This window comes from Hylobates moloch, unplaced genomic scaffold, assembly GCF_009828535.3.
Source record: "Hylobates moloch isolate HMO894 unplaced genomic scaffold, HMol_V3 SCAFFOLD_12, whole genome shotgun sequence".
Classification (NCBI taxonomy): domain Eukaryota; kingdom Metazoa; phylum Chordata; class Mammalia; order Primates; family Hylobatidae; genus Hylobates; species Hylobates moloch.
The window spans coordinates 21,593,557-21,611,052 of NW_026652287.1; the positions used below are offsets into that span (position 1 = coordinate 21,593,557).

The following is a 17,496-nucleotide window of genomic DNA, read 5'->3' on the forward strand; positions in this document are numbered from 1 at the left end:
GGCATGGTGGCTCACACCTGTAATCCCAGCACTTCAGGAGGCTGAGGTGGGAGAATTGCTTGAGTGTAGGAATTCGAAACCAGCCTGGGCAACATGGTGAAACTCCGTCTCTACCAAAAATACAAAAAAAAAATTAGCCAGGCTTGGTGGCGCATGCCTGTAGTCCCAGCTACTTGGGAGGCTGAGATGGGAGGACGGTTTGAGCCTGGGCGGCAGAGGTTATAGTGAGCAGAGATCGTGCCACTGCACTCTAGCCTGGGCAACAGGACCAAACCCTGTCTCAAACACACACACACACACACACACACACACACACACACACACACACACAACACACACACACACACACACACACACACACACACACACACACACACACACATTATCTTTTGCCTGTCTTTAGATTGGGTTGCTTATCTTTTTATTAGGTTGTAAGACTTCATTATATAGATCTGGCATTCAGATTCTGTCAGATATATACATCAAGAAAAATTTTTTTCTCAGTTAGTTTGTGGCTTATCTTTTTGTTTCTCTGATGGTATCTTTCCTTTCCTTTTTCTTTCCCTTTTCCTTCCTCCCTTCGTCCCTCCCTCCCTCCCTGTCTCTCTCTTTTTTAACAGGTTTTAAAAACAACCTTTATCTTTTTTAAAGTCAATATGGGCCAGGCGCAGTGGTTCACACCTGTAACCCCAGCACTTTGGGAGGGTGAGGCCAGCAGATCACTGAGGTCAGGAGTTCGAGACCAGCATGGCCAACATGGCAAAACTCTGTCTCTACTAAAAATACAAAAATTAGCCAGGCATGGTGGCACACACCTGTAGTCCCAGCTACTTGGGAGGCTGAGGCAGGAGAAATGCTTGAACCCGGGAGGTGGAGGTTGCAGTGAGCCTCCGGCCTGGGCAACAGGGCAAAATCCTGTCTCAAAAAAACAACAAACCTACTGAAGTCCAATTTTTAATTTTTTCTAGTTGATGCTCTTTGAGTCTTTTTTTTTTTTTTTTTTTTTTTTTTTTTTTTTTTTTTTTTTTGAGACGGAGTCTTTCTCTGTCCCCCAGGCTGGAGTGCAGTGGCGCGATCTCGGCTCACCGCAACCTCCACCTCCTGGGTTCACGCCATTCTCCTGCCTCAGCCTCCCGAGTAGCTGGGAATACAGGCGCCCGCCAACACGCCCGGCTAATTTTTTGTGTTTTTAGTAGAGACAGGGTTTCACCGTGTTAGCCAGGATGGTCTCGATCTCCTTACCTCGTGATCCGCCCGCCTCAGCCTCCCAAAGTGCTGGGATTACAGGCTTGAGCCACCGCGCCCGGCTGCTCTTTGAGTCTTAAGAAATCTTTCTCTATCCTAAAGTTGTAAAGATTTTCTATTTTCTATTTTATTATTTTTAGTTCCTTTTTTTTTTTTGAGATGGAGTCTTGCCCTGTGGCCCAGGCTGGAGTGCAATGGCGTGATCTTGACTCACTGCAACCTCCATCTCCTGGGTACAAGTGATTCTCCTGCCTCAGCCTCCCAAGTAGCTGGGATTACAGGCATGTGCTACCAAGCCTGGCTAATTTTTTGTATCTTTTTTTTTTTTTTTTGAGACAGAGTCTTGCTCTGTCATCCAGGCTGGAGTGCAGTTGCGCAATCTCAGTTACTGCAACCTCCACCTCCAGGGTTCAAGCAATTCTCCTGCCTCAGCCTCCCAAGTAGCTGGGACTACAGGCGCATGCCACCACGCCTGGCTAATTATTTGTATTTTTAACAGAGCCAGGGTTTCACCATATTGGTAAGGCTGGTCTCGAACTCCTGACCTCAGGCGATCCACCCGCCTCGGCCTCCCAAAGTGCTGGGATTACAGGCATGAGCCACTGTGCCTGGCCCAATTTTTTGTATCTTTAGTAGCAATGAGGTTTCACCACGTTGGCCAGGCTGGTCTCAAATTCCTGACCTCGTGATCTGCCTGCCTCGGCCTCCCAAAGTGCTGGGATTACAGGCGTGAGCCATCGTGCCCGACCTTATTTACTTATTTTTTTAGAGACAGGGTCTCACTCTGTCGTTCAGGCTGGGGTGCAGTGGCGTGATCCTAGTTCACTGCAGCCTTGACCTCCTAGGCTCAAGCGATCCTCCTGCCTCAGGTTCCTGAGTAGCTGGGACTACAGGCATGCACCACCACACCCAGCTAATTAAAAAAATTTTTTTTAAGAGATGAGTTCTTACTATTTTGCCCAGGCTGGTCACTAACTCAGGCGATCCTCCCATCTTGTTTGGCCTCCCAAAGTGCTGGGATTACAGGCGTGAGCCATTGTGCCTGGCCACCCCTATTTTCTTCTAGAGATTTTAGAGTTTAGCTTTTATGTGTAAGAGTTTGATTTATTTTGAGTTAATTTTTATGTATGGCATGAGGTAAGTATCAAGGCTGTTTTTTTCTATATGAATATCCAGTTATTCCAGCTCAATTTGATGAAAACACTAATCTGGATTTTTCCCTTCGAATCTCCATTTTTCCCATTACTTAGGTCCAAAAGTTGAGAGTCCTTTTTATTTTTATTTTTTATTTTTTGTAGAGATGAGGTCTCCACCCACCTCGGCCTCCCAAAGTCCTGGGATTGCTGGTGTGAGCCACTGTGTCCAGCCCTGGGTAATATTTTTATTATTTGTAGAGATGGGGTCTCCCTGTGTTGCCCAAGCTGGTCTCAAACTCCCAGGCTCAAGTGATCCTCCTGCCTCAGCTTCCCAAAGTGCTGGGATTACAGGTGTAAGCCAGCGTACCTGGCCCTGGAGTTATTTTTTTTCTTTTCTTTTTTTTTTGAGACAGAGTTTTGCTCTGTCGCCTGGGCTGGAGTGCAGTGGGGCGATCTCAGCTCACTGCATCCTGTGCCTCCCGGGTTTAAGCAATTCTCTGCCTCAGCCTCCCGAGTAGCTGGGATTACAGGCACCCACCACTGCGCCTGGCTAATTTTTTTTTGTATTTTTAGTAGAGACGGGGTTTTACCATCTTGGCCAGGCTGATCATGAACTCCTGACTTCGTGATCCACCCACCTTGGCCTCCCAAAGTACTGGGATTACAGGCGTGAACCACTGTGCCCGGCCCCTGGAGTTATTCTTAACTCCTTTTCTTCCTTCCTCTCTCTCTCTCTGTCTCTCTCTCATTCCCCACATGCAACTTATCATCAAATTTGACATATATCTTAAATATATATTAATGTGGTTTAGCTGTGTCCCCACTGAAATCTCAACTTGAATTGTATCTCCCAGAATTCCCATGTGTTGTGGGAGGGACCATGGGGGAGGTCATTGAATCCTGGGGGCCGGTCTTTCCCGTGTTATTCTCATGAGAGTGAATAAGTCTCATGAGACCTGATGGGTTTATCAGGGGTTTCTGCTTTTGCTCCTTCCTCATTTTCTCCTGCCGCCACCATGTAGGAAGTGCCTTTTGCCTCCCGCCATGACTCTGAGGCCTCTGCAGCCACGTGGAACTGTAAGTCCAATTAAACCTCTTTTTGGCTGGGCACGGTGGCTCACGCCTGTAATCCCAGCACTTTGGGAGGCTGAGGAGAGCGGATCAAGAGGTCAGGAGTTCGACACTTGGACACAGGATGGGGAACATCACACACCGGGGCCTGTTGTGGGGTGGGGGGAGGGGGGAGGGATGCATTAGGAGATATACCTAATGTAAATGACGAGTTAATGGGTGCAGCACACCAACATGGCACATGTATACATATGTAACAAACCTGCACATTGTGCACATGTACCCTAGAACTTAAAGTATTAAAAAAAAAAAAAAGAGGTCAGGAGTTCGAGACCAGCCTGGCCAACATGGTGAAACTCCATCTGTACTAAAAATACAAAAAATTAGCCAGGCATGGTGGCAGCTCTAATTCCAGCTACTCAGGAGGCTGAGGCAGGAGAATCACTTGAACCGGAGAGGCGGAGGTTGCAGTGAGCTGAGACTGCACCACTGCACTCCAGCCTGGGTGACAGAGTAAGACTCCATCTCAAACAAAAACAAAAACAAAAACAAAAAAACCCAAAAAATCTCTTTTTGTTCCCAGTTTTGGGTATGTCATTGTCAGCAGTGCAAAAATGGATGAATACAGTAAATTGGTACCAGGAGTGGAGTGTTGCGGAAAAGATAAGCAAAAATGTGGAAGTGACTTTGAAACTGTAACAGGCAGAGGTTGGAACAGTTTGGAGGGCTCAGAAGAAGACAGGAAAATGTGGGAATGTTTCAAACTTCCTAGAGACTCGTTGAATGGCTTTGCCAAAATGCTGATAGTGATAAGGACAATAAAATTCAGGCTGAGGTGGTCTCAGATGGAGATGTGGAACTTGTTGGGAACTGGAGCAGAGGTGTCTTGTTATGTTTTAGCAAAGAGACTGGTGGCATTTTGCCCCTGCCCTAGAGATCTGTGGAACTTTGAACTTGAGAGAGATGATTTAGGGTATCTGGTAGAAGAAATTTCTAAGCAGCAAAGCATTCAAGAGGTAACTTGCAGGCTGGGAGCGGTGGCTCAAGCCTGTAATCCCAGTACTTTGGGAGGCCAAAGTGGGCAGATTACCTGAGGTCAGGAGTTCAAGACCAGCCTGGCCAACATGGTGAAACCCTGTCTCTACTAAAAATACAAAAAATTAGCCATGTGCAATGGCGTGTGCCTGGTGCCAGCTATTCAGGAGGCTGAGACAGAAGAATTGCTTGAACCCAGGAAACAGAGGTTGCAGTGAGCTGAGATCACACCACTGCACTCCAGCCTGGGCAACAGAGCAAGACTCTGTCTCAAAAAAAAAAAGAAGAAGTAACTTGTAATAGAAAGAGGCTGCAGAAATTTGCATTACGTAGCAAGGAGCCTAATGTTAATCCCCAAGACCATGGAGAAAATCTCTCCAGGCCATGTCAGAGAACTTCCTGGCAGCCCCTTCCATCACAGGTCCAGAGGCCCAGGAGGAAAAACTGGTTTTGTGGGCCAGGCCCCGGGTTCTTGTGCTGTGTGCATCCTAGGGACCTGGTGTCCTGTGTTCCAGCTGCTCCAGCCATGGCTGAAAGGCACCGACACAGAGCTTGGGCTGTGGTTTCAGAGGGTGGAAGCCCCAAGCCTTGGCAGCTTCCACGTGGTGTTGAGCCTGTGGGTGCACAGAAGTCAAGAATTGAGGTTTGGGAACCTCTGCCTAGATTTCGGAAGATGTATGGAAACGCCTAGATGCCCAGGCAAAAGTTTGCTGCAGGGGTGGGGCCCTCATGGAGAACCTCTGCTAGGGCAGTGCAGAAGGGAAATGTGGGGTTCAGAGCCCCCACACAGAGTCCCTACTGGGGTACTGCCTGGTGGAGCTGTGAGAAGAGAGAGCCACCATCCTCCAGACCCCAGAATGGTAGATCCACTGACAGCTTGCACTGTGTGCCTGGAAAAGCCACAGACACTCACCACCAGCCCGTGAAAGCAGCCAGGAGGAAGCCTGTACCCTGCGAAGCCACAGGAATGGAGCTGCCCAAGACCATGGGAACCCATCTCTTGAATCAGCGTGACCTGGATGTGAGACCTGGAGTCAAAGGAGATCATTTTGGAGCTTTAAAATTTGACTGCCCCACTGGATTTCAGACTTGCATGGGCCCTGTAACCCCTTTGTTTTGGCCAATTTCCCCCATTTGGAACGGCTGTATTTACCTAATACCTGCATCCCCATTGTATCTAGGAAGTAACTAGCTTGCTTTTCATTTTATAGGCTCATAGGCAGAAGGGACTTGCCTTGTCTCAGATGAGACTTTGGACTGTGAACTTTTGGGTTAATTCTGAAATTAGTTAAGACTTTGGGGGACTGTTGGGAAGGCATGATTGGTTTTGAAATGTGAGGACATGAGATTGGGAGGGGCCGGGGTGAAATGATATGGTCTGGCTGTGTCCCCACCAAAATCTGAACTTGAATTGTATCTCCCAGAATTCCCACGTGTTGTGGGTGGGACCCAGGGAGAGGTCATTGAATCATGGGGGCCAATCTTTCCTACGCTATTCTTTTAATAGTGAATAAGTCTCACGAGATCTGAAGGGTTTATCAGGGGTTTCCGCTTTTGTTTCTTCCTCACGTTCTCTTGCCACTGCCATGTAAGAAGTGTCTTTCACCTCCCGCCATGATTCCAAGGCCTCCTCAGCCATGTGGAACTGTTAAGTCCAATTAAACCTCTTTTTGTTCTCAGTTTCGGGTATGTCTTTATCAGCAGTGTGAAAATGGACTAATACATATATCCACTAAATATATATCTATAATTAACCACTTCTCTCCACCTCCCTTGCTCCACTCTAAGCCACCACCATCGCTTGCTTGGACTATTGCAGTAGTGTCCTCTCTGATCTCCTAGCTTCTACTCTCATTCCCTGCAGTCCATCCTCCCATAGCAGTCAGGGACCATGTTAAATCTAACACAGACCATGTCCCTCCTCTGCTCAAAACCCTCCCATGGCTCCTCATTCTTCTTAGAGTAATGATCTAAGTAAAGAGCAAAATCTTTCCTCTGGTCCTTAAGCCCCTAGGTCACCTGGCTTTCTGGCTTTGCCAATAATCTCTGATTTATGGTGTTTTTTTTGTTGTTGTTGTTGTTGTTGTTGACAGAGTCTTGCTCTGTCACCCAGGCTGGAGTGCAGTGGTGCAATCTCAGCTCACTGCAACCTCTGCCTCCTGGGTTCAAGTGATTCTCCTGTCTCAGCCTCCCAAGTAACTGGGATTACAGGTGTACACCACCATGCCTGGCTATTTTTTTTTTCTTTTGTATTTGTAGTAGAGACCGGGTTTCACCATGTTGGCCAGGCTGGTCTCGAACTCCTGACCTCAAGTGATCCACCTGCCTCGGCCTCCCGAAGTGCTGGGATTATAGGCGTGAGCCACTGCGCCCGGCCAGTTGACCTGTTTTCCTACTACTTTCCCTTTGCTCACTTGGCTCCACTGGTCTCCTCGTTGTTCTTCAAACATGCCCAGGATGGCCCCATTTCAGGGCTTTTGCACTTGCTGTTCCCTCTGCCTGGGACATCCTTCTCCCAGATAGCCACATGGCTCCCTCCCTCATTCCTCCAGGTCTCTCCTCAGAGAGGCCTTCCCTGACCACCTTGTCTAAAAGCTGCACTTCCAGCCTGGGCAAGATAGCAAGACCCCCCATCGCTACAAAAAACTTAAAAAAATTAGTTGGGTATGGTGGTGCACACCTGTAGTCCCAGCTACTTGGGAGGCTGAGGTGGGAGGATTGGTTGAACCCAGGAGTTCAGGTTACAATGAGCTGTGATTGTGCCACTGCACTCCAACCTGGGTGACAAAAAAAAAAACAAAAAAAACCTGCACTCCCAGGCTTTCTGCCCCATTGCCTTAGTGTACAGTCCTAGCATGAATCACTTCCAGAACTCACTTGTGTTGTCTTGATTCCTGGCTGCACCTACTTACCTGGTTCAGGAACAGTGCCTGGCACACAGTAGGCACTTAGTGAGAGGCTGTACAATGGAGAGCTGACCCTGGTCTGTCCTGTTCTTCCTGCTTTCAGGCCAGGACTGAATAGTGATTGGGAGGTGGCAGGTGGTGGAGAAGAGGCTGCAGGAACAGGAAGGAAGGGTTCAAGGAGGTGGAACTGTGTTATTTTGGGCAGGGCAAAAACAACAGCAATTCCTATTTCTTGAGAGCTTTCTGTTGTGCCGTGCACTTTACATATCACAATCGTCTTTATTTTCCGGATGAGGAAACGGAGGCTTAGAGAAGTGAAATGATTTCTCTAAGCTCACACAGTGTTCAGTGGCCTAGTGCGACTTGAACTCAAGTCTGCCCAATTCCAGAACTTTCTCTCCACCTGGAGCCAGGGGAAGCTTGCGAGGCGTCCTGTCCGTATGGCACAGTGTTGTATGCAAATGTCCTGGATTCAGCTGCTTTTTCTGCCAATCACACATTTTTCAGGAGTTAGAGCTATTTTTCTAATTTAACTGGGCATTAAATTTGCTAAACCTGGCAACCCAGGTTTAGCAAATATATTTATTATTTGTAGAGATGGTGGTCTCCCTATGCTGCCCAGGCTGGTCTAGGCTCAAGCAATCCTCCTACCTTGTCCTGGGGGGAGTTCGGACTTAAGCCTAGGACTTCAGCAAATGGCCCGCCCAGGACCCCAAATGCTTTTGCAGGCTAATCCACGACCTGGGCCGGTCCTTACCTTTGGAATCGCAATGAGCTTCCCGGGCTCGAATCCTCTTTTCTGGGCCAGGGCACTGGGGAGTCGCGAGCCAGGAGCGGACCCTTTAAGAGTGATTTCGAGGGCGGGCTCACGGGGGCGTGGCGAATCCGGGGGCGTGCCGGTTCGGGGCCTGCCAATCGGGAGGCGGGAACAACGCGGGGGCGGGCCCGGCGCGAGCAGGCTGGGAAGGGTTAAAGGGGCGCGCCCGTGGGTCGCGGACTGTCCGGTTGCTCCCGCCTCCTTCCGTCGGATCCGCTCTCTCCCGCGGCTGCGCCGGCCCGGCCGCCCAGGAGACAAAGCGCTGCCGCTGCCGTTGCCGCCGCCGCAACCGGGCCAGTCCCGAACCATGGCCGGGCCACCCGTGCACCTCGCGCCTCCCGTCCCGTCGCCGCCCTAGGCCTGCGCTGCGAGGTAAGGCGGGCCTGGCGGGGGGACCTGCATGGGGACACGGGACCCGGGTCGGGCCGCCCTGGGCCTCGGGGTCCCCCGGCCACCTGGAGAGCGCGTTGCGGGGATCTTCCCCGCTGGGACTCCGCACCAGTGGTCACTTCTCCAGATGTCGAGGCGAACTTCGCCGATGACCACCCTCCCCTCCCTCAGCCCATAGGGACGTCTGCCGCTGGTGGGGACTGCGGACAAGCCCTCCATTCTGCCGCTGATCACCCATCTGGGGCCCTGGCTGTCCTTTAAGGAACTTAAGAGAGCTCCCACGCACAACACACAAAGGGACAGAGGGCAGCCGGGAGCAGGGCCACACCTGGAGAAGCAGCCCCTGCCGTGGGCAGGGGGACTGCCTGTGTCTGGACGGCGGTGCTGGCGTGTCTCTGGGGTCCCTGCTGGGGCGGTGACGGCCAGGCTGCTCTTTAGTGTTCTTGGCACACATGTTTTTCAGCCTGTGCCTGCCACACCCTCTTCCCCACGCCCGCTGCTGGGGGACACTGAGGGCAGCTGGATTCAACCCCAGGACCTGCGGTTCTGGCTTTTTTCGTCGAAGTGAGTGCCAAAATGCCATGCTTCAGTCTCCCAGGAGACCTGGGTTCAGGGGCCAGCTGTGCCCCTGGAGATCTTGGATGAATTATTTGCCTTTTTGACAGCTCTTTCCCTGAAAGCTCACTACCCACCAAGTATTTTGCAAAATGACTCTTCAGGAGTAAATTCACTCAGCTCTTAGAGGGATGAAAATTAATGTCCCCATTTTGCAGATGAGGCTGAGAAAACCCCGACTCACGGCAGCTAATATTTGCAATCCGTTTCCCATAGTTTGCCAGTGAGTTTTCCTTCTTTTAGCTCATGAACCCTTGCCACACAGCCCAATTTAACAGATGAGGAAACTGAGGCTTGGAAAGGTGAAACGACTTGTCCAAGGTCCTCCACCCTGGACCTGCGGAGGCAGGAACTTTGCCTTGGGAGCAGAGCCGGGCCAGGCTCCCTCCAGCTTCCTGTCTGGCCATGGGCTGTTGAATCAGCAGCAGTGCCCACAGTGGACTCTGAACTTCTTGGAAAACAGTGTGGGGAGATAAGGCAGGGGCCAGGCCTTCGCTCCAGGCAAGGCTGGCGCCTGTGCCCCTGCAGCTTCCTGTCTTCCCCGTTCTGGTGGAGGCAGGGGTCATGGGCAGAGCTGGGTCCTGTGCCTGCTGGTGACCTTGAACCAGTTTGGCCTTCATCTAGGCAGTTGGGGGAGGAGGGTTGCTGAGCAGGAGGGAAGTTGCTATTCCTTTGGCCTTGATGGGGTGGAGAGACCCCAAGATCAGCTCCTTTATTTGGGTGGCTTGCCTGGAGCATGTAATTTTGGGCACAGTTGTATGCCTCTGGCCAACTTATTGAACCTCCCTGTGTCCATTTCCACATCTGTGAATGTGGGGTGAGACCCCTTGTCTTGGGGCTGAGAGGTTTCAGAAGATACCTGCAGAATGAATCAAACAGCTGTGTGAGTACCTACTGCATGCCAGGCACTGGAATTCAGACCACAAACACCCCTGCAGGCAAAAATGACCCAGGTATTAATTTCAGGTGGAGGCACAGGAGAGGGACTGGGGGGCCTCTTGTGCATAGGGTGGCCAGGGACCACCTCTCTGAGGAGGTGACAGCTAGGCTGAGACCAAAGGATGGGAAGCTGGCCTTGTGAAGACCTGCAGGCAGACAGCCGGGACCAAGTCTCAGAGGTGGGGATGTGTCTGGTGTATCTGAGGAACAGAAAGGAGGCCAGGATGGCTGGAGCTGAGTGAACAAGGGGGAAAGAGATAGAGAAAGGGAACTTGAAAGCCATGGGAGGCTTGGATTTTTTTTTTTTTTTTTTGAGACAGAATCTCACTAAGTCACCCAGGCTGGAGTGCAGTGGCTTGATCACTCCCAAGTTCAAGGGGTCCTTCCATGTTAGCCTCCCAGATAGCTAGGACTAGAAGCTTGTGTCACCATGCCCAGCTATCTTTTTTTCTATTTCTTATAGAGATAGGGTCTTGCTATGTTGTCCAGGCTGGTCTCTAACTCAAGCAATCCTCCCCTCTCAGCCTCCCAAAGTGCCAGCATTACAGGTGTGAGCCACCGCACCCTGCCTAAGGATTTAATTTTATGCTGAGAGAAGTAGGGAGCCATGGGAGGGTTTAGAGCAGAGGAGGAGTGTGATTGGACTTAATTTTCACAGGATCCCTCTGTGGGAAGTGGATTTTAGTGTGGCTCGGAGAAGAGCCTGGGAAGGAGGCTTGGATCTTACCTTGAGGATCATGGACAGGGAGGGGCAAGGAGACTTGTGAGGAGGCTACAGCAGCCGTCCCAGTGAATGGTGATGGGGCCTAGAATGGGGAGGTGGAGTGGACAGATTAGGCAACTGATTTGGAAGATGCTGGAGAGGGGGATCAACTGGACTTGATGTGTGATCAGATGTGGGGGTGAGAGGGAAACCAAGGGCCATTTGCTGAGATCAGAAGCACGACACGGGGATGTTTGGGGAAAAGCCAAGAAGAATGTGAACTGCAACTGCGCTCAGCAGGCACTGTGTGCCTGGCCCCATGCTCCGCAAAGTCCATATAGTCACTCTATCATTGTCATAACAGCCCTGACTTAGGCACTGTTATGATCCCATTTTACAGATGCAGAAGCAGAGGCCCAGAGAGGTGAATAGCCTGCCTGGGGTCCCCCAACCCGGATGCTGCAGAGCTGACATTTGAATCCAGAGAAGAGCGAGCTGAGGCTGGAGCTGAGCAGAGGGCAGGGAGGCAAGTGGTGGCCTGAGAGGCAGGAGTGGAACTGGGCGAGCAGGGTGGGAGGGTCCTGTGAGAACTGGGGCCAGCATCCACATGGGAGTTGATGGGTGGTGGTGTGGGGAATGCGTGAATCCCTGCGGCTTAGAGAGGGACAGCTGTATCTGAGAGGCAGGGTGGGGATTCAACACCTGGAGACTTTGGGGGCTCTGGCCTTGGCCCCCCACTAGGTCAGGACAAACTGACCTTAGTTTCTTTTTTTATTTTAAGTTCCATGATACATGTGCAGAACACGCAGGCTTGTCACATAGGTATACGTGTGCCATGGTGGCTTGCTGCACCTATTGACCCATTCTCTAAGTTCCCTCCCCTCACCCCCCATCCCCCAACAGGCCCCGGTGTGTGTTCTGCCCCTCCCGGTGTCCATGTGTTCTCATTGTTCAACTCCCATTTATGAGTAAGAACATGCAGTATTTGGTTTTCTGTTCCTGTGTTAATTTGCTGAGGATGATGGCTTCCAGCTTCATCTATTTCCCCACAAAGGACATGATCTCATTCCTTTTTATGACTGGGTAGTTTTCCATGGTGTGTATGTACCACATTTCCTTTATTCAGTCTATCATTGATGGGCATTTGGGTTGGTTGATCTCAGTTTCTAAGTCACAACTCATGTTCCCTCTTCTAGGAAGCCTTCCTTGACTGCCTATGTGGGTGACAGGAGGTGGCAAGGACAACCCCCTCCACCCTAGGACAGGTAGTCCGACAGGGCCTCACTGTGGTCACCTGCTCCTAGGAGAGCCACCACCCTGACCTCATTCCACCAGGCTCTGAGAAAGATGCCACCCAGGCAGGGGAATGAACACTCAGTGCCTACTGCGTACCAGGACTTTATATGCTTTGCTTTTTGAAAAATGTAGCTACCATCCTATGCAGGCTGAGGTTCTGCAGTGGGAGATAAGGTGGGCTCTCAAAATGGCCATGGAAAACCCCAAGGGAAGGTAGCCAGGCCAGAGACGCAGATGCCACCTCCCGACAAGTCCTTCCTGGCCAGCGTTGCCTCCTTGGGGGAAGGTGGATGGGGTCACTGTGGCTGACGGCACGGAGTTAGAGTCCTCTATGCTAAATGGCACGGGACGCCCCCCTGCCCCTCCTTCCTGTAGGTCAGCCTAGCCCTGGGCCTGCATCTTTCCCCAGATTCTTTCTTTTTTTTTGAGATGGAGTCTGGCTCTGTCCCCAGGCTGGAGTGCAGTAGTGCGATCTCAGCTGACTGCAACTTCTGCCTCCTGGGTTCAAGCAGTTCTCCTGCCTCAGCCTCCCAAGTACCTGGGATTATAGGCACCCCCCACAATGCCTGGCTGTTTTTTTTTTGAGATGGAGTCTTGCTGTGTTGCCCAGGCTGGAGTGCAATGGCGCAATCTGGGCTCACCGCAACCTCCGCCTCTTGGGTTCAAGTGATTCTTCTGCCTCAGTCTCCCAAGTAGCTGGGATTATGGGCGTGCACCACCTCACCTGGCTGTTTTTTTGTATTTTTAGTAGAGATGGGGTTTTGCCATGTTGGCCAGGCTGGTCTCGAACTCCTGACCTCAGGTGAGAAGGATTGGCCTTGGCCTCCCAAAGTGCTGGGATTACAGGTGTGAGCCACCGTGCCCAGCCCCTGTCTTACTATTTTCCATAGAACATGAGACTACCTGGCAGACGTCTTATCTGTTTGTTACCTGTCTGCTCCCTTTCACCTGCCAGTGGCATTTCAACACCACGAGGGCAGGGACCCTGTCCATCTTTTTTTTTTTTTGAGACAGTGTCACACTATTGCCCGGGCTGGAGTGCAATGGCATAATCTCGGCTCACTGCAACCTCCGCCTCCTGGGTTCAGGTGATTCTCCTGCCTCAGCCTCCCGAGTAGCTGGGATTACAGGTGCCCACCACCACGCCTGGTTTATTTTTTGTATTTTTTAGTAGAGAAGAGGTTTCACTGTGTTGGCCAGGCTGGTCGACCCTGTCCATCTTGTTATTGCTATATCCCTAGGCCTGGAGCAATGCCTGGTACACAATAGATGCTTAATAAACATTTCATGAATGAAGTCAATCTCTACAACTCTCCGAAGTTGGTTCTGCTCATCCATTTCATGGATGAACAAACCAATGTTGAACCACAAAGTCAGGCCTGGGACCTGGCAGGGACTGCAGAAGGCCAGCTGGTCTTGTTCTTGGGATGATGGAAACAGCAGCTCCTGAAATGAGGCCTGGGTTTGGATTTCAGCCCTGCCCAACCTGCTTTGTGACACCAGGGAAGCAGTTAACCTCTCTGTGCCTCTGTTTCCTCATCTGTTGAACCGCAGCCAGGCCAGTCCCTGTGACCTAAGGTCTATTGTGAGATAAAGTGAGTTTATTCCTCTGAAATGTCTGGCATGCAGCAGGAACTCACAACATTATTTCAGGGATACAGGAGGGTAGGAGGTTATGAGGCTGTCTGGGGAGGCCTGTGAGACCCAGGTTCTAGTCCTATCTCTGCTTCTTAGGAGTTGTGGGCGCATGGGCCGGCTGCTTCCAACCTATGAGCGTCAGTTTCCTCATCTGTGAAACGGAGATGTAGAGTGGCTGCAAGGTCCCCCTGGGGTACTGGGTGACCTAGCGTCAGTGGCCTTGTGCATAACAGCCCTTCTGTGGGGTCCAGGCCCCGGGATCCCCTCCAGGCCCCGCAATTGCGACCATGAAGCTGAACGAGCGCAGCCTGGCCTTCTACGCCACCTGCGACGCCCCGGTGGACAACGCAGGCTTCCTGTACAAGAAGGGCGGACGGCACGCGGCCTACCACCGGCGCTGGTTCGTGCTGCGCGGGAACATGCTCTTCTACTTCGAGGATGCGGCCAGCCGCGAGCCCGTGGGCGTCATCATCCTGGAGGGCTGCACCGTGGAGCTGGTGGAGGCCGCCGAAGAGTTCGCCTTCGCTGTGCGCTTTGCGGGGACCCGGGCGCGCACCTACGTGCTGGCCGCTGAGAGTCAGGATGCCATGGAGGGCTGGGTCAAGGCCCTGTCACGTGCCAGCTTCGACTACCTGCGGCTGGTGGTGCGCGAGCTGGAGCAGCAGCTGGCGGCTGTACGCGGCGGGGATGGCACGGCCCTGCCCCAGGCCCAGTCCCTGCCCTTGCCCCCGTCCCTGCCCTCTGCCCCGGCCCCAGTCCCGTCCCTGCCCTCTGTCCTGGCCCCGGGCCCAGCCCTGCCCCGCCGGCCCAGCGCCCTCCCGCCCAAGGAGAATGGCTGCGCTGTCTGGAGCACTGAGGCCACCTTCAGGCCTGGACCCGAGCCCCCTCCACCACCGCCTCGCCGCCGGGCCTCGGCACCCCATGGGCCCCTGGACATAGCTCCCTTCGCCCGGCTGCACGAGTGCTATGGCCAGGAGATCCGGGCCCTGCGAGGCCAGTGGCTCAGCAGCCGGGTCCAGCCCTGAGGCCACCAGGGCGCCTGTTTTAGGGGGACACAAGCTCCATGCCCTCTGGGACAGGCCCGGTCCTGGAGAGACTGGGGGAGCAGGTCCTGAGGGAAATCATGGGCAAGGCTAGCCCCCAGGCCCTGAATGGCCTGGTTTTGGGGGATGCAGGCTCTGAGAAGGTGCCGAATTCTGAGTGGGCCTTTAGGACCATGTGACTCAGAAGGCCTACCCTTAAGGGAAACGTCACAGGCAACACTAAGGAGAATCCAGGGCCTGAGGGGGAGGTTTCCTGAGAACTCTGGCCCCAGGCTGGCCTGAGCTGCCCGGCAGAGGCCTGTGCTGGCAACAGGCATTGCCGGGCCTGCAGCTCAGAGGGTCACTGGGACTGAGGACGATCTGTGGCCTGAAAAGCAAATGCACAGTTAGTGCAGCTCCTGACCGGGCCTTCAGGGTGGACAGAGGGAGTATCGGTCGTGGCAGCCACACCTGGGCCTGGCCTTGTTCCAGGACCTGCCAGAGGAGCTGGCCTGGCTCCATGCCTGCCTGCCTCCAGGAGCAGGACAGTGGCTTGGAGGGTAGTGCCTGGGGACACAGGTGCAGGTGTTAGTGCAGGACCGGAAGGGCGAGGTGGCCTGGTCCCCGGGGCTCTTGGCCTGGGCCAGCTGAGGCAGGACTCTGCCAGGTCCCCTGCCAGTCCTCATGGTGGTGCTTCTGGTGGCAGTGGTTCTCTGGCCGCGGGCCCTGTCTGTGTCTCCGTGGTGGCTCTCACAGGGCTCTCCAGACACTACTTGACTGCATCCTTCAGTCTTGGCCCCTGGGCCTGGGGCCCCTTGAGAGCTTGCCTGACCTCCCTTCCTGGGCTGGGTAGCCATGGCCTGAGGTGACCTTCTAGCAGGTTCCCCCAGGGAGGGGAGGCCACCAGCTGACTCACCGCCTAGGAAGGCCCAGGTGCTGACCTAGTGGTGGAGAAAAAACAGCCACACACCGAGTGCGGCTTCCAGAGTCCCTCTTCAGCTCCAGGCAGCCCCCTCTAACATGTCCCCTCCTGAACTCAGCCCCCACCCCCATACTCCTGGTGGGGACCAGGTCTTGCTTGGCTTCGGGGCTGACCACCGGTCCCCTTTCTTCTCACCACAGTGCCCATTTTTCATCCAGGGAGAACCTTGGGGCTGGGACACCTCCTGGCCCTCACCCTGGGTCATGTTTACAGTCCTCAGTGCCTCACACCGGGGGCCCCCTGAGGACACCTCCACCCTGACCTTGATTTTCCCAAATGCTGCCTCTTGGTGACAGACTTAGCCTGAAACCCCTTCCTTCTGTCTCTGGAGACCCTCAGGCTTGGGGAAATATGGAGTGGGGTGTGTCTGCAATCAAGGCCTCTGCAGCTCACGGCTGGCCCGGTGGGCTGGGACTTCCGTCTGAATTTTAAATACTTAAGGTTCATTTTTTTTTTTTTTTTTCTGGCAACAAAGCTTGATGTTTTCACTGCTTTAGTTTCCTGTTTGCTGGTGGGAGGGGATATGGTCTGTGACTCTGGACTTGGTCTGGGGGAAAAGTTGTCACTGCCCCTGGGGAGAGGGGCAGCTTGGGCTGGAGAAGCACAGCCAGAGACGGAGCCCCTCGAGAGGGATCCTTGGCTGCTTCATTGTCTTCCCCCCAGCAAGCCCTGCTGTCCTCCACAGGCACCTCTGGGGTCTTGGTACGGTCCCCGCTCACCTCCTTCCAGAGTCCTGAGCGGTGTGGGTGTGGGTGACACAAGATCTGGGGCTTGGGAGGGGTTCAGAGCTGCGCAGAGCCCTGCGTCCTGGCAGATTCAGCTGGTGGGCTGGGGTGTTAACCCCAGTCCTGGCATAGGTTTACAGACTCTCAAGGTACGTTGGCCCTGGTCTCCTGGGAGAGTGGGGTGAGGGATGTTCCCTACCAAAGCACAAGGTGGGATCAGGCTGCCTCCTGGGTTGGGTGTTGGGGGAGCTGTCCGGCAGCCTGGCAGGGAGATGCAAGGGCTAAAATAAAATTTTGTCAAGTAGTGGCTGATTGTGTCATTTTTTTCCCCATCAAAATCCTTGATTGATTTCCCCGGCAGACTCCAGGGCAGGCTGTGCAAGGGCAGGGATTAGTGTGTGGTCCCACATGGCTGGTGCTCTGCCAGGCACGTTCTCACTTCTCAAGACAGATGCTGGTCCCATTTTACAGATGTGGAAACAGGCTCACTGAGGTTATGAAACTTGCCAAAGCCACGTAGCTGGAGAGTCTAAGAGCAGGGATGTAAATCTCTGAAATCCCGTGACAGGACAGAGTCTTCAGGAGGAATACGAGGGAAAATGGAGCCCAAAGTTCCTTTTCAGAAGGGAGAGAAGGCAGGGAAAAGCCAAGGATTTGAAAGCTAACTGGGCTGAAGACCTGAGGGTTGGGAGGGACATCAACAATAATCCTGATTGGGATGGCAGATGGAAGAGTCGAAACTGCGTGCTTCTCACTGGTATGTTCATGGAGGCTGTGGAGGGAGCTGGAGTGAAGAGGATTCTGGCACCAATGCAAGTTCAGAGGGAAAGAGTCTGTGATTGATTAGTAAAATCTGCTGTGAGCACCACATGGCTGGTAGTGGTGCTCATGCCATGTATCCGCTCTCTGACTGATTGAGTCTGTCTACTGGGTTAATGGGGAGTTCACAGAAGGGGCTGGCTCAAGGTGGCCTAGC

At 53.0% G+C, this 17,496-nt stretch overlaps 2 protein-coding genes across 3 annotated transcripts in view; one reads left to right on the forward strand and one right to left on the reverse strand.

Moving 5' to 3' along the window:
• Positions 1-8,519, reverse strand: part of LOC131380835 (protein PRRC2A-like) — a 40,775-nt gene extending 32,256 nt beyond the window's left edge. The window contains exons 1-3 of the mRNA XM_058425736.1: positions 8,392-8,519; positions 8,151-8,233; positions 7,400-7,543 (exon numbers count right to left, since the gene is read on the reverse strand). Of these exons, the coding sequence (XP_058281719.1) occupies positions 7,400-7,543; positions 8,151-8,233; positions 8,392-8,519 (355 nt within the window). The remainder of the gene's footprint in view (positions 1-7,399; positions 7,544-8,150; positions 8,234-8,391) is intronic.
• On the forward strand, positions 8,393-17,076 carry PHETA1 (PH domain containing endocytic trafficking adaptor 1). 2 transcript variants are annotated; one of them, XM_032168680.2, is made up of 3 exons: positions 8,393-8,582; positions 11,258-11,383; positions 14,043-17,076. In XM_032168680.2, the coding sequence occupies exon 3, from the start codon at positions 14,079-14,081 to the stop codon at positions 14,814-14,816; it is 738 nt and encodes a 245-aa protein (XP_032024571.1). In that variant the 5' UTR covers positions 8,393-8,582; positions 11,258-11,383; positions 14,043-14,078; the 3' UTR covers positions 14,817-17,076. The 2 variants fall into 2 exon arrangements, with proteins under 2 accessions (XP_032024571.1, XP_058281992.1); XM_058426009.1 differs by lacking the exon at positions 8,393-8,582 and adding an exon at positions 8,615-9,164.
• The last annotated feature ends 420 nt before the right edge of the window (positions 17,077-17,496 follow it).

Bases quoted from the DNA above. Each gene is read 5' to 3' on its own strand.
- PHETA1 (XM_032168680.2), top strand. From the start codon at position 14,079: ATGAAGCTGAACGAGCGCAGCCTGGCCTTCTACGCCACCTGCGACGCC.